The 13,184-nt window shown below is 41.0% G+C and overlaps 3 protein-coding genes across 10 annotated transcripts in view; 1 reads left to right on the forward strand and 2 right to left on the reverse strand.

Moving 5' to 3' along the window:
- Positions 1 to 13,184, forward strand: part of LOC139628679 (tripartite motif-containing protein 16-like) — a 276,374-nt gene that overhangs the window by 141,051 nt on the left and 122,139 nt on the right. The window lies entirely within an intron of this gene.
- LOC139628672 (disco-interacting protein 2 homolog C) overlaps positions 1 to 13,184 on the reverse strand; it is a 190,542-nt gene that overhangs the window by 76,906 nt on the left and 100,452 nt on the right. For 6 of the 7 annotated variants that reach the window (XM_071490598.1, XM_071490600.1, XM_071490597.1 and 3 more), the window contains exons 2-4: positions 12,759 to 12,830; positions 3,665 to 3,775; positions 1,021 to 1,146 (exon numbers count right to left, since the gene is read on the reverse strand). In XM_071490598.1, the coding sequence (XP_071346699.1) occupies positions 1,021 to 1,146; positions 3,665 to 3,775; positions 12,759 to 12,830 (309 nt within the window). The remainder of the gene's footprint in view (positions 1 to 1,020; positions 1,147 to 3,664; positions 3,776 to 12,758; positions 12,831 to 13,184) is intronic. The other variant, XM_071490602.1, reaches the window with a different exon arrangement.
- On the reverse strand, positions 4,589 to 10,966 carry LOC139628681 (tripartite motif-containing protein 16-like). Its single transcript, XM_071490642.1, has one exon. It carries the CDS (start codon positions 10,078 to 10,080, stop codon positions 8,413 to 8,415), a length of 1,668 nt encoding a protein of 555 aa, XP_071346743.1. The 5' UTR covers positions 10,081 to 10,966; the 3' UTR covers positions 4,589 to 8,412.

Below are 13,184 nucleotides of genomic sequence, written 5' to 3' on the forward strand. Positions count from 1 at the left end.
TTCTCTTTCATGGTTAAATAATGCCTTTTAAAAATTCAACATACATCAAATTTTAAAATGAAAATGTTCCTAAAACATGAACTTGGAAGTTTCCAGCTGCCTGCCAGGCTCGCTGACTGACTGACATGAATGTCAACCAGGGCAGATTGCCAGACTGACTGTAAGTGTAATCTAACAGTTACAAGTCTTTCCCAGAGGACAGATTCTACACGTCGGAGATACTTTCCAGGAGACGCAGAGCGACTTAAAGCTGTTAAAACAAATGAGCGTCAAGTGCATGAGATGTTCAGGAAACGTGATAAGCAAGGAACTTTTGTACAGGCATTCATGGTCTCCAGAGGATGAATCCCAACGACTTACGCGAACCCTGACGTTTGCTTCTGCTCACACCAACTGGTCAATATATGAGTTTGTCCAACACTTAAATTCCAAACAGGGCCACTCAATGTATGTAAGAACGTCAAAGTGACCGGAAGTCGTTCATTTTCTTTAAACACCAGCATCTCTCCGGTGTCCACCTTTTGGCAGCGCCTCTTGAGCAGTGCGGGCATCAAGCAACCACTTTGACAATTTGATGGCAATCAGTCGCTAACGTTAACGTGGGCTAATTTGAAAGATTTAATGCGATTATCTTCTACCCTACATGTGGACAGTTGTCACAAAGATACTGGTTGACATGTCTGTTTGCTTTAAATACAGTTTGGTTGACCAAGGATTCCAAACATACTTGTTATCTGTCTATTTCATCTACATCAGAGCGCCCACAGTGTTAAACAGTGTTCTTGACCAGGAAACAAGAGCGATGTGTTTTTTTTTGCTCTCGCCACTTTCGGTGTGAACGCACAGTCAAATGAGTATCTGGAATTAGCACTGAACAATATTTGGTGTGGTACTGAAACATCTGCTGAACACCTGCTGTAGCAGAAGTTCAGTCACAGTGATGTTACATGATGCAAAAACACAACCAAGTGTTTACCTGCTAATATTAACAGTTAACAGAGTGTGTAGCTTGGTCTTTACCTGGTGGTGTGTAGGCATCCATGGAGGTTTGGACCACCAGCGACCGCCGCTTCGAAGGCATAGGCACAGCCATCTTCCTCTCTTTGTGCTTGGCCAGGGCCGCCTGCACTGCCTCTGTGTGCACATCTGGAGACAAACATACAAGTTTCAAGTTTACGATTTATCTTTCAGAGCCTTTTGATTCACGGTGGTACCAAATACAATCGAACAACCAAAACCCTTTTCTATCTCTAGGCTGAAAACTACAGTTTCATGACCTTTATTAAATACATGTAATATAATACATGTGTTACAATACATTAATGCAAATACGTCCCGGCCAGGTTGTTCACTTTTCTGTGTCTCCTGGAAACAGATCCGTTGCATTGTGAGTATTTGCAATGTGTGTGATTGTGTTGTCAAACTGATGAAGATGTTATCTCAGTGTGTTTGTGTTGTGTATATTTGCATGTGTTTTCTTACGTTGCAGTGCTTTGAGCTCTGTGGGCCACTGTAGACTATACCTCTGTACATCTACTTCTGAATGCAGGACTCTTATTTGTAAAGGAGTATTTTTACACTGCGGTTCCTTTACTTTAGTAAAAGTAAACATACACATAAACGTGGCTGACTAAACAACTAAGGAAAGAAACTGACATTTCAGGCACAATAATGGCAGTGGCCTCCAGTGCAAACACTGGGCAGGGGTATTAAATAATAGAGAAATGAGACCCAGTCCGTGAAGCCAAAGCACTGGCTCTGAGGGACGGAGTAGAAAAACAGCAGCAGGACTACCAGCTGGCCCCTCTGTTTGTGCTGCAGTGTTCTTGTTACAATGAGCACCGTGTTCCCTTTTCTTCACATTCAGTTTACGTACACAAACATTCCCAGCTCGACAGCGGCTCCCATGAGGCCCTGTGGTTTCCGAGCAGATTGAGTCCAGGGGAGTGTCGTGAGGACCTTTTGTAAATGAGTGTTTCTGGGAGTGAGATAAAGCGCTGCGATATAGCCGCAGCTTGGTGTGTTTGAAGGGTGTCCATTGGTGGCAGCAGCGCCTGATGATGCGGAGAGGGCAGGCTGTCGGCCCGATAATGACACGAGTAAGACATTTGTCAGAATGAATGGGACTCACAGATGTGCGTTTGTTTGGCTTGTGTGTGTGCTTATGTAGGGGAACGGAGGTAATTTAAATCTCAAGTGCGCGTTTATTGTCACGTGGTTGACTGAGTGTGACTGCACAGTGTGTGAAAATGAGCATGTGTGTGTTGTTTAAAGGTGCTTGCATAGCTTTTCTTTTTCAATTTAATGGGTTAAAAGGTTTTCACAGGATTTATTTTCTGTCAGGCTCAAACTCTCCATCAGCCTGGGGGAACAGAGTCACAAAGTGAGGCAGGTTTTCTCAGCTGGTCCAGGTTGTTTCTCTTCTTATTGGACCACTGCATATCTTTCCTGCTAACCCCAGACGTCACCAGGACAAAATCCTACAGATTCATTTCGAATGAGATGCCACTGAAAAGAAGTGGAAATCCTTAGTTTATCCTTTATTAATCTTCAGTCGACACCAGATGGAACACAACCAAACAATAGATGTTGCAAGAGCTGTGACAGATTTAACAAAAGCTTTTTCCACAGGTCTTTGCCAAATGCTGGGTCTGCTGCAGCTCAGTCTACACACATTGACTGAGAATATCAACCAGGGCACCATGTCGTAATACCACCAAATCTGGTGGGGGTTCAGGGTGGGGGTCTGCAGAAAAAAATATTAATAAAAAAAAAAAAAAACTGATCTGAAAGCCAGTCCACAAAACAAGACCCAAGAATCCTAACTGTGGTGGACCTGAACCGATGCAAACAGGACAACAGCATAATTTTTGTAAACTATTTCAAAAGAGGACCCTGTTTTTCATCTTCTTCCTAAGGCTGGCAAGTCTCCATTTCCCCTGCGCTTCATAGGTCACAGTCTCCCATAAAACACAATCTTTTCCTGTGATGATTATGACGAACCATATGTTTAGAGCTGATAGCAAATTCGCATGGATCCAATCAGGTATTTGACATATCAGCACTACATAGACCAAAATACCCCCGCAAAAGACTGGGACCCTCCAGAGTCCAAATTATATTCAGTTTCAGTTAGTGGATCCAAGCGAACTCATTAAGACAAGATCTGGAATGATGAGATCTGGTGTGAGCGCCCCTTTAAGCTAATTAATACACATTAAGTATGTCTTATCTACTTATAAGGCATGGGTGATATTAATATGGCCGCCATGTATTAAAGTATGAGAGAGTTATAGTGGTAATAAAAGCAGATTTCCTGATTGATATGTAAATTTATGCGGCAGACTTCCAAATTCTAATCACACCATCACCTTTATTGAAGAAAGTAAAATTAAAAAACTTTGTCATGTGTTGCTTGAGATGTCAGACAAAACCCACTATGCTAATGGGGTGATTAATGAAGCAAATTAACACAGTGATTAGAAAATATTTCTATGCCAGTAGGTGAGACACTTTTAGTAAGATCACCACTGTTCTACGTTGATGCAGTTTAAACTCTACTTCATCTGAGACAGACATGTCAGACCAGACAGACAGATGCAGCCATAAAAAGATAAAATGTCCCACTGATGTGCTGTGAAGTGGTGTCAACCTCGCCTCTTACCTGATCTGTAGCGTTCGTCTCTGGAGCCAGAGGACCGCCGGCGGTGGTAGCGGGAGGACGAGGACGGGGTGGCGGGTGTTCTCCTCTCCTGGCCCATGGACGGATCCATTCCTGGAACAGAGAGGTTCAGATTGTGGCCTGAATTCATTTCAAGTCTAAAAGTTATTCCACAGTAGAACCCTACAAGCTTTGTCCTTTTGCATTTTTATATTTTTCCTTGTGTATTTTGTAATATTTTCGCATATGCAATCTTTTGCACACATGTCAATCATAAAAAGATGCTCCTTAGAGCTCCAGAACTTGCTTGAAAATCATCGTGTTTTGACGTTTTCGTCAGTGTAGAGCTGTCTGTTGATCCATGGGTACACTACAAAGAGCAAGCCCAGACACATGCTTGGTACATGTATCTGAATATTTTGCTGAGTCATGCTGTTTGGTTTTGTTTTATTGTGTCATAGATCAGCAGTTTTCAAAGTCCCACCTCAGACAAAACAGCCATTTGCGCCCATCTACCCCCCAGCCCCATTAAGCTTGGGAAAACATTAGATAATATTAAATATTGTAATTTTTTGCGATATGCAATATTTTTCACAATATCAAATTTTTTTTTCAATATTGTGGAAAATACTGCAGGAAATATCGTAATATTCAATATTATCTAATATCGGCCAAAGCCTAGTGGAGTTGGGGGGTTGGATGGGCGCCACTGTTTTGTCCGACAGCGGACTTAAAAAAAAACATGATCTATGACACAATAAAATGAAACCAAACAGCATGACTCAGCAAAAAAAAAAAAAAAAAATCTGGAACATGTACCAAACAGTCACCACAAACCAGCCAAGACACAAGCACACACACCCTGTATAGGAAATCACACTTCCTTCAAGAAAATTCTCTTCCTTCAGGAAAATTTAGTTTTTATTCATATTGATTTTTCATTTTTTTGTTTTTTTTAAGTCCAAAACATAAAATGAATGTGTTCTTTTGAAAATTCTCTATTCAATTCAATGTAACTTTATTTATCCCTGTAGGGTCAATTGTATGCAGGTCACCACCCAGATCACAGATATTCGCACAGTAGATGGAAAAAAAAGAACAGAGGTAGAGATACAGCTACAGAGAAACACACAGACTCAGAGAGAGAGAGAGAGAAAAAAACCTCCCTACACACCAATCAATAAGTCTGATGATAATAACCACTCTGTTACTGACAGCTCCAACCACTCCACAGCTGCTGATCTATGAGCATCCATCTCAGCTTCACACATCCACCCTCGTATGTCTTCATTAGAGCTCTCAGCGCGGCTCAGAGCATCGCTGCTGCTCAGGAGAGAAGCTAAAAGTTGATTACCCGACCATATAACGACTACCAGCCAGCGGAGGAATATACGAGAGGTCTGGGAAATACCTCGCTTTGGTGTTGTCCTCTGGGGAGTCTGGATGGATGGATGGATGGACCCCCCCCCGCCCCCCTCCTGACTCGCTCTTCCTCTCTCTTTTCCCTGTACTCAGTTTTATTTGCAAGCAAACTGTTCACACCTATTTCTTTGGTTGTCTATTAATTCGTTACAGAAACATTGTAAATGAAAGTCAAACATGCATGTTCACACACTGCACCTGCATGACTATGTGCATGAAGCCTTCAGAACACCGCACTCGACTCACACCTGTAGTATTCTTTATTATGTGGGGGAGGTTTGTAGCATATTAATACAGCAACTGATGGGAATTCACAAGGAAGTAACAGCAGAACGTAATAAATACATTTTTACAAGGAAGTGGGTGACATTCAATGAATAAATAATCTGACATTATGTCAATTCCCCAGTTACACCGCGTCCATCTTGTACTCTCTACGACAGGCACTTCAAACGCAACACAAACTCACACACAGTGAAGCCTTAAAGGAAATCAATGCATGCGTCTCATTCATTCTCTTTCTATCAACCACTGTCAATAGAAAGACGCTAAGTCCAATAAGGAACTGAGGCGGAAGAAGACAACACCCATGAGACCCACCTCCAGCACCTCAACCACCCTATAAAGGGACATCCACAAATTGTAGTTCCCAAATGCCCTGCTGCACTAAACCCACTCTTGCTTTGGGCTGGATGCCCTGTTTAACATAAATAAGAAGCAACTTTACTTAAAAAAAATCTAATAAGAGGAAAATGTATAAAAATACAAAAATAACTAACAATAAGATTCACTACTGGACTTGAATTCAAAAAATATATACAAAATGCAAAATAAAACTTTTACAGTATATAAAAAGGAAATTTAAAATAAGTAATTGAAAAAAATACCATATACATATATACCATATACATATATAATGTAATATACACAGCTAATTTTTCAACCAATCATCCGAACAAAGAGGGTAATAATGCATTCAATTTATAGATCAGATAGATGTAAATGTGTACGAAGGGAAATAACAGTTGACACTTGCATGATGAGAGATGGTGGATACATTTTTTAAAAAGTCTCCCAATTCTGCAGAAGTTTTCCCAACAGTGTAAATATCTTGGAAACATGAAACACTAAATTTGATTTATTTTTTACGTTACAGACTCTGAGCAGTTCTTGGTGTATAATTTAAGGTTTGTGTGTTTCCAGATCAAAGACAGTGAAGAAAAGCTAACAAAGGGCTGAATTAATCATTAAAAAAAACACACTACATGGCTCTCAGCCTGTTCTGAATAAGAGATGAAGCAGTGTTCAAATGGGGAAGGTAGATAAATGGTGAATGGTGTAAGTGGTTGATCTCATTTAGGTTATGCCAGTGGGATTCTCTTCAAACCAGGATGTAGTCCTAGCCCAGCTTACTACAAATAAACTGAACGTTGTAAACATGACAGCACTTGAGCCAACAACTGACTCATTCATTAGACACTTGTTAGTACTATTCGAACATCTGACCTCTGGAACAAAACAAGTCTTTTATTAATATCTTTGACTAACGTGAATCATGTTTTTCACTTTACAAACTCTACAAATTGTATCAGATCCAGTAGCCATACAAGTATTTTGGCTAAATTAAGTATTGGTTTCACTGGTGGTTATCAAAAGGTCATCAAAAGGATCAGAGTATTAGATTAGTTTGGAACTGAACCTCGCCTGTCAGAAATGTGGATGGTCGGCTAAAAACATTTAAAAACATTTAATGTGGGAAGGTGGCTGCCAAGTGAGAGTGCAGTCATAATTATGTTTTAGTCACTCCATAAAATCTGCAGGGTAGGACAGAGGACCATCTCACCTTTGCAAAACCTCCTTTTCATTGCCCAAATATTGATGAAAATGCCAACACTCCTGTTTGACCAAATGTGGATGTTTTACGTTTTAGTGTTTTATGACATTAACACTGAGGCAGTCTAATACAGCAGTCCTGCAATAAATCCCTCCTTTCATGTTTCTATTACTTTGTCCACTAGATTTTTTATCAACGAGGGTTAGGGACCATAACAGAAACAACTCTCTGTATAATGTAATACAGTTCACTAGCAGCACAAACTGGAGCAATCAACACCTCTTTAACACAGTTTCAAGAAAAACTGAACATTATAACCTTCATGGACAGAGGATTTATTAAAGGACTGGGACAAAAGAGCAGATTTGTTAGTTTGTTTACAAAGATCAGGAGTGAAATCTCTCACCAAACATACATAACTCGGGTAAATAGCTACATGTCAATCTTTTCTATTACCACTGGATTATACATTATGTTGATAATTCAAACTATTACATTTAGAACAGGCAACAGACAAGTTTGTTTGTCATTACTGACAGGATAAAATGTAAGCAGCAACATTCTTGTAATGACATGCATGTTACACATATTTCATTTGCTTTTGTTGTTAGAGAACAATGATGAGTCATGAGTATTTATGCCAACTATCAATTATGACGTGCACTGCCAGTAACAATCAAACCAGAATGTGGCTCAAAATGTGGATAGTCAACTAACAAGAAAACAAATTCCATAAAGTTAGACTCAAGTCAGTGAGTTGGTCAGGTTAGTCTCTCAGTGTAGGTGGCATATGGGTCCAAACTGGGTTTCAAACTGTTCCCTGGAAATAGTTCTGTCATTTGGTACTAAAATAGAAACAAAGTTGAACTGGAACAGTGCCACTGCCGATTAATTAACTCCTATTTAATGCTTGTGCCAAAGTCTTTTAGTCAGTGCACAGCAGGTCAGCAATGAGTGAATATTTATGTGGGTGTAAACAAAGCCTGTAATTTCAAGGAATTTCCTATAATTAGGACCAAGTTTCATAGTTCTCTCTCAGGAAACGTCTTAAAAATTATTCAGAAATAACAGACCCATTAAGTCAAGTGTTACCCATGTAGGGTTACCCTGAAACGGACTCAGAGCAACAAAGAAAGAGCAGTTTGTTGAAGCTAACACATTTATATCACCATATCAAAGGTAACTATGTCCCTTCCCCTCCACTGTCTTTGAGGGGTTGTGGTGACTAGTTACCACGTGGAATAAGGTTTTATAGACCAAAGAAATACAGGAAGCTCACAAAATATCATGCAATGTTTATCTCCTCAGTGCAAGGAGTGGTGAGACCTCCATCAATGGCTACATCACAAATCTCCAAAGCACTTTTTCTTGCATGGTTTACATTTCATACTTAGTATGAAGGTTTCTGCCATCATGAATTTGTCACAATACTGCCCACTGTTTGACTGACAGTAAACCAAAGCAAAAAACACTTCATAGCCAAAGTAACTCCTGTCTATTTGAGCTTACAAATCTCAGCTCTAGCTCCTTCTGAAAGCCAAAGTCCAGCATGTAGAGGCTGAGTGAATGTGGTCCGGACTCTGTGGAGGAGAGTCATGGTTTCAGAGACACTGTAGAAGGACAGAATACCTGCTCTGTGATCCAGGTACACTCCTACTCTGGAGGACAATGTGCCTGGGATCTGAGTTTTTACGTTGTTATATCTGAATTCGTAGCTATTTCTATAACAATCTAACACCCAAGACTTGTCGTTTTGTCCAAAGACACATTCACTGAAGTCCCCTGCTCTGCTGATATTCTTGTATGCGACTGCTACTAAAACTCCTCTCCCGCTCCTCTCCACCTCCCAGTAGCAACGTCCAGTCAGACTCTCTCTACTCAGGACCTGCCAGGAATATGCAAACCTTTCTGGATGATGAGAATATTTCTGTTCTTCTCTCATGTATGCTGCCTCTCTGTTCCCCTTCGATATTGACAGATGTATATTTGCTGTGTTTGGATCCAGTGTAATTTGACAAGCATGATTTAAGAATCCAGCTCTGGTCTTGGGCTCTGGTTGTAACAGTAAAACATCCACTTCAGTCTCTGTCAGCGAGATGTTTGTCCATGTCTCTCTCAGAATGTCCTGTAGTTTATCTCTGAGCTCTGACACAGCTGCTGTCACATCCTCAAAGTACCTCAGAGGACGGATATTGATGCTGGATGAGTCTGTAGATTGACTGAGTGGTGACAGTGAGGGGTAGTTGTGTAGAAACTGGTTGTGATCCTCTGTGTGTGAGAGCTGCTTCAGCTCAGCGTCTTTCCTCTTCAGCTCAGTGATCTCCTGCTCCAGCTTCTCCTGAAGCTCTTTGACTGGACTCACTTGAGTTTCCTGCTGGGATCTGATCTGCTGCTTCAAATCAAAGCTTCGTTTCTCCATGAGACGGATCAGCTGAGTGAAGATCTTCTCACTGTCCTCCACTGCTTTATCAGCAGAGCCATTGATAGCCTCCACCTCCTGTTGAAGCAGCTTCACATCTTTCTCTCTGTCCTGGATTCTCTGCTGGATGTTTTGTCGACTCAGCTGGAGCTCTCTCTGCCTCTCAGTCCTTTCTGCTGCAGCTGAGACTGTGTCGTGGCCTTTATGTTCATCCACAGAGCAGAGATAACAGATACACTGCTGATCAGTGCGGCAGAACATCTTCATCACCTCATCATGACGAGAGCAGATGTTCTCCTGGAGCTTCTTGGAGGGCTCCACCAGCTTGTGTTTTTCAAATGTAGGAGATTGAAAATGAGGCTGCAGGTGTTTCTCACAGTAAGAGGCCAAACACATCAAACAGGATTTGACAGCTTTCAGTTTTCTCCCAGTGCAGACATCACAGGCCACATCTTCAGGTCCAGCATAGCAGTGATCAGCAGGAGCAGCTTGGAGTCCAGTCTTCTTCAGCTCCTCAACTACAAATGCTATTGTGATATTTTTCACCAGTACAGGCCTCGGTATGAACTTCTGTCTACACTGCGGACAGCTGTAGATCCCGCTATGATTCTCTTTATCTAAATGGTCCTTGATGCAATTCATGCAGTAGTTGTGACCACAAGGTATAGTCACCGGGTCATTGAGTAGGTCCAGACAGATTGAGCAGCAGAAATTAGCTCTATCAAGTTTAATCCCTTGTGCCATGTTGCTTTAGTCTTGTCTTATTACAAAGTGATTAATGACTAAGAGAGTTTGACTTTATCTGAACAAGAGAGAGAGGAAAAGCTTTGCAGGCTTTGCTTCATTCCAGAAGCAGGAGTGGCTCTGAAGAGGGGGGCTGGGCTCGGTTCTTGTAAAGTCTGATTACTCAGGTTTGAGGAATTATGGGAACAGTCAGAACAATTGCAGATTTATTTCAGAAAATGAAAAACATTTTGCATCGAATGGTTAAATGTAGGTGTGCACTATGAAAGTGAGAGTTATTTTTAGGTTATCAGTTAGACACAATTCGTTTGTGGTTGAGTGTAGTTAATGCCAGAGTGAGGCTTCAGCAGGCCAGTTGGCAAATACCATAACCACAGAGAATGATTGAGTGTAAAACCTAGGCATGTGTCTATGTTCTCTAACGTCATGATATGATGTCCCTCAACTTCCTGACTTCACATGTTACACAAGAGAGTAATTTCAAGCACTAAAATCCTTTTAAAGTGTCCTACTTTGTGCATTTGAACTTCCTCCCTCTTGATGGAGATTTATAACACTAATGCCCAGGTCTAACAGGGTGAGAAATAATTTTATGTCTCTTGCAATCAAATTTCTAGAAACTGATGCTGTAAAAATTGGTGGGTGATGATTATGATGTTGTTTTAGCCCTTGATGATTGGCTTAGATGATGAAAGCTTGATATACAGTAGTTTTTTAAGTTGTCACTGTAAGAGCTTTTCTTTATGTGAGCATCTGTGGTGAGTTTTAACAATTGTTTCATAAGCTTTATGTATTTTATTTTAATACTCGTTGCCTGTAAAACATATTTCCCACTGAGTAAACAGTTGAAAAGTCAAAGGTTTTTGAAATGTTTCTACAAACCCAAATTCATGTTCTTCTCATCTATGATCAAAAACTGTACAATACCTAGTGTACTTATCAGTAACTGCAATAAGTGAAAGGTATTTCCAGTTTCCCTTTTTGGCTGATGTTAAGAGGACAGCGTACTGGATCTCATGATATCAAATTTCTGTCTGAGTAAACTAAACCTCATCTTTGATGAGAGGAAATAGGAAGGAAGGAATATGAAGTAACTGGGGGAAATCCACTACACTGAACACTGTAAATGATTTAATCAAACTATATCAGCCTGACTGTGGACCAAGCAGAGCAGACTAACAGGCCTTAGAGCCGATACACATCACAGGGAAGGGAATGTGTTGCCGGTGGGTTTGCATGTGTGTTTCCCAGAGAGAAAGAGAGTATTGTGTTGTCAATGTAAGTGTGTGCAAGTGTGAGAGAGGGTCTGAAAATGAGAGAAAGGGGCTTATTGTGTGTATGTATGTGCACAAATGTGTGTTACTGGTGCATGGGAATTCAAAACAAAAGTGTGTTACAGGACTGAGAAAGAATGAGAAGTGTTGGGTGTTACAGCTCAGTGTATCTGTGTACAGTGTGTGTGTGTGTGTGTGTCTGTGTGTGTGTGTGTGGGCGTGCATTGCAGAGTGTGTGTCATCCGGTCCCCCATAGCGAACTGGGGACGACCCCCCACCGGGCCTAGATGTGAATACCACACATTTTCTTCATCCCACACCCCTCATTCCTTCCCATAATGCACTTCCTGACATTCCCCTACCCTAAGAGGACACACAGATACACACACACACACACACCAGTGTATTCCAGTAATAGCTTAGGCAGTGCCAGTGTGTCTGCTGGTCTGCAGTGACGCTCCAGTCCCATCCTCAGCGCTCAGTCAGATGCGGTCTGCCCCCCCCCCCCCCCCCCCCCCAAACATGTCTTACTGTAAAATGGTCTTTTAGATCATTTGTGGTTGGACTCAATAACATCCATCTGTGCTGTATTACCAAAAACAACTCAGCTGGTGAGGCTCTAATAAATGTGCGAGGATCAGAAGAACAAAACCAAACCCTGACAGGGATATTGGAAGAATGCAGTAGAAAAACATCTAAATAAATAACTCAGTTTTCCTGTAGCACTGCAGTTTCAAAGCCTGCAGCCCCCCAAAGACCACTACCTGCTTCACTTTCACTTTCTCTGTGTGTAAAACCAGCAGTTACATGTCCAAATTGTTCATAGCTCTCTCTCTTTTTTCACTTTGCCAAGAGGACAATGTGAAAAAAGTTTTTTAACATCCTTGGAAAAGTGTCCAAGGGACAAAAAAAAAAAATTTTCCCCACAAAAGATGAAAGAGTTGGATTTCATGTATCTATAGTCATAGTCTAGCAAGTACAAAAAGAGTACACTCACATTTATCCAAAGGCTTTTTTAAGTCCACTCTTCCAGTTTCTATTAAAGGATAGATATATATTTCAGCTACTATTTCCTCAGTGCGTAAAATATTCCTGTTAGGATTGGGACAAACAGTCGAAACTGAGAGAATAGACTCCAAAGAATCCATGTCGACAGATTCGTGAAAACCTGTTGCTGCTTTGTTGTAGGAAGGTCAGAACCTCATCCATGTTGACCACCATCACCAAACACAGATTTGTAGTGTAGTACAAAAAAGACATATTTTATATATGTATGTGAAGCCAGTGAACCTCCTCTTTTTATCTATTTGGTATAATTTTTTAGATTTCGAAACGTTGCTGTGGTCTCACACTCGTGAGCTGGATTTAATGAAAACAGCGGTGGTGAGGAAAAGTCAGTTTTACCTGGTGCTTGAGGGAAGTAGGCTCCAATCAGCTTGGATCGCTTCTTCTCATAGCCCTTCTGTGTGATATCACCTGCCACAGGAGGACAGAGAGAAAGACACATTCACTTTCCACGTTCTTTTGTGTGCAATGGTGTCCAATGGTAACACTGGACCCAGCAGTCACAGCGTAGAATAAAGCATGATTATCATCATTATAAATGCATATTGTCAAATCAAGGTTATCTTTAACTACACAAAAGTTTATTTATGGTATTGAAGGTCCCATATTTTACACTTCTGTGTTTTATTTTGAAGTGTTGATCTCCATCAGAAGATATATCTGTGGTTTTAAGAACCAAAAACCATCTCAGTGTAGTTTTACATCTCTTCTCTCAGGCTTCTCTCTGGAGCTCTAGTGACAACAGGTCGGTGAGCCAATCACAGG

Source organism: Trachinotus anak, unplaced genomic scaffold (genome assembly GCF_046630095.1).
Source record: "Trachinotus anak isolate AG129_WGS33_773 ecotype Australia unplaced genomic scaffold, CSIRO_AGI_Tana_v1 ptg000012l, whole genome shotgun sequence".
In the NCBI taxonomy this organism is placed as follows: domain Eukaryota; kingdom Metazoa; phylum Chordata; class Actinopteri; order Carangiformes; family Carangidae; genus Trachinotus; species Trachinotus anak.

Excerpts from the sequence above, each read along its gene's own strand:
- LOC139628681 (XM_071490642.1), bottom strand. The coding sequence starts at position 10,080 with ATGGCACAAGGGATTAAACTTGATAGAGCTAATTTCTGCTGCTCAATC.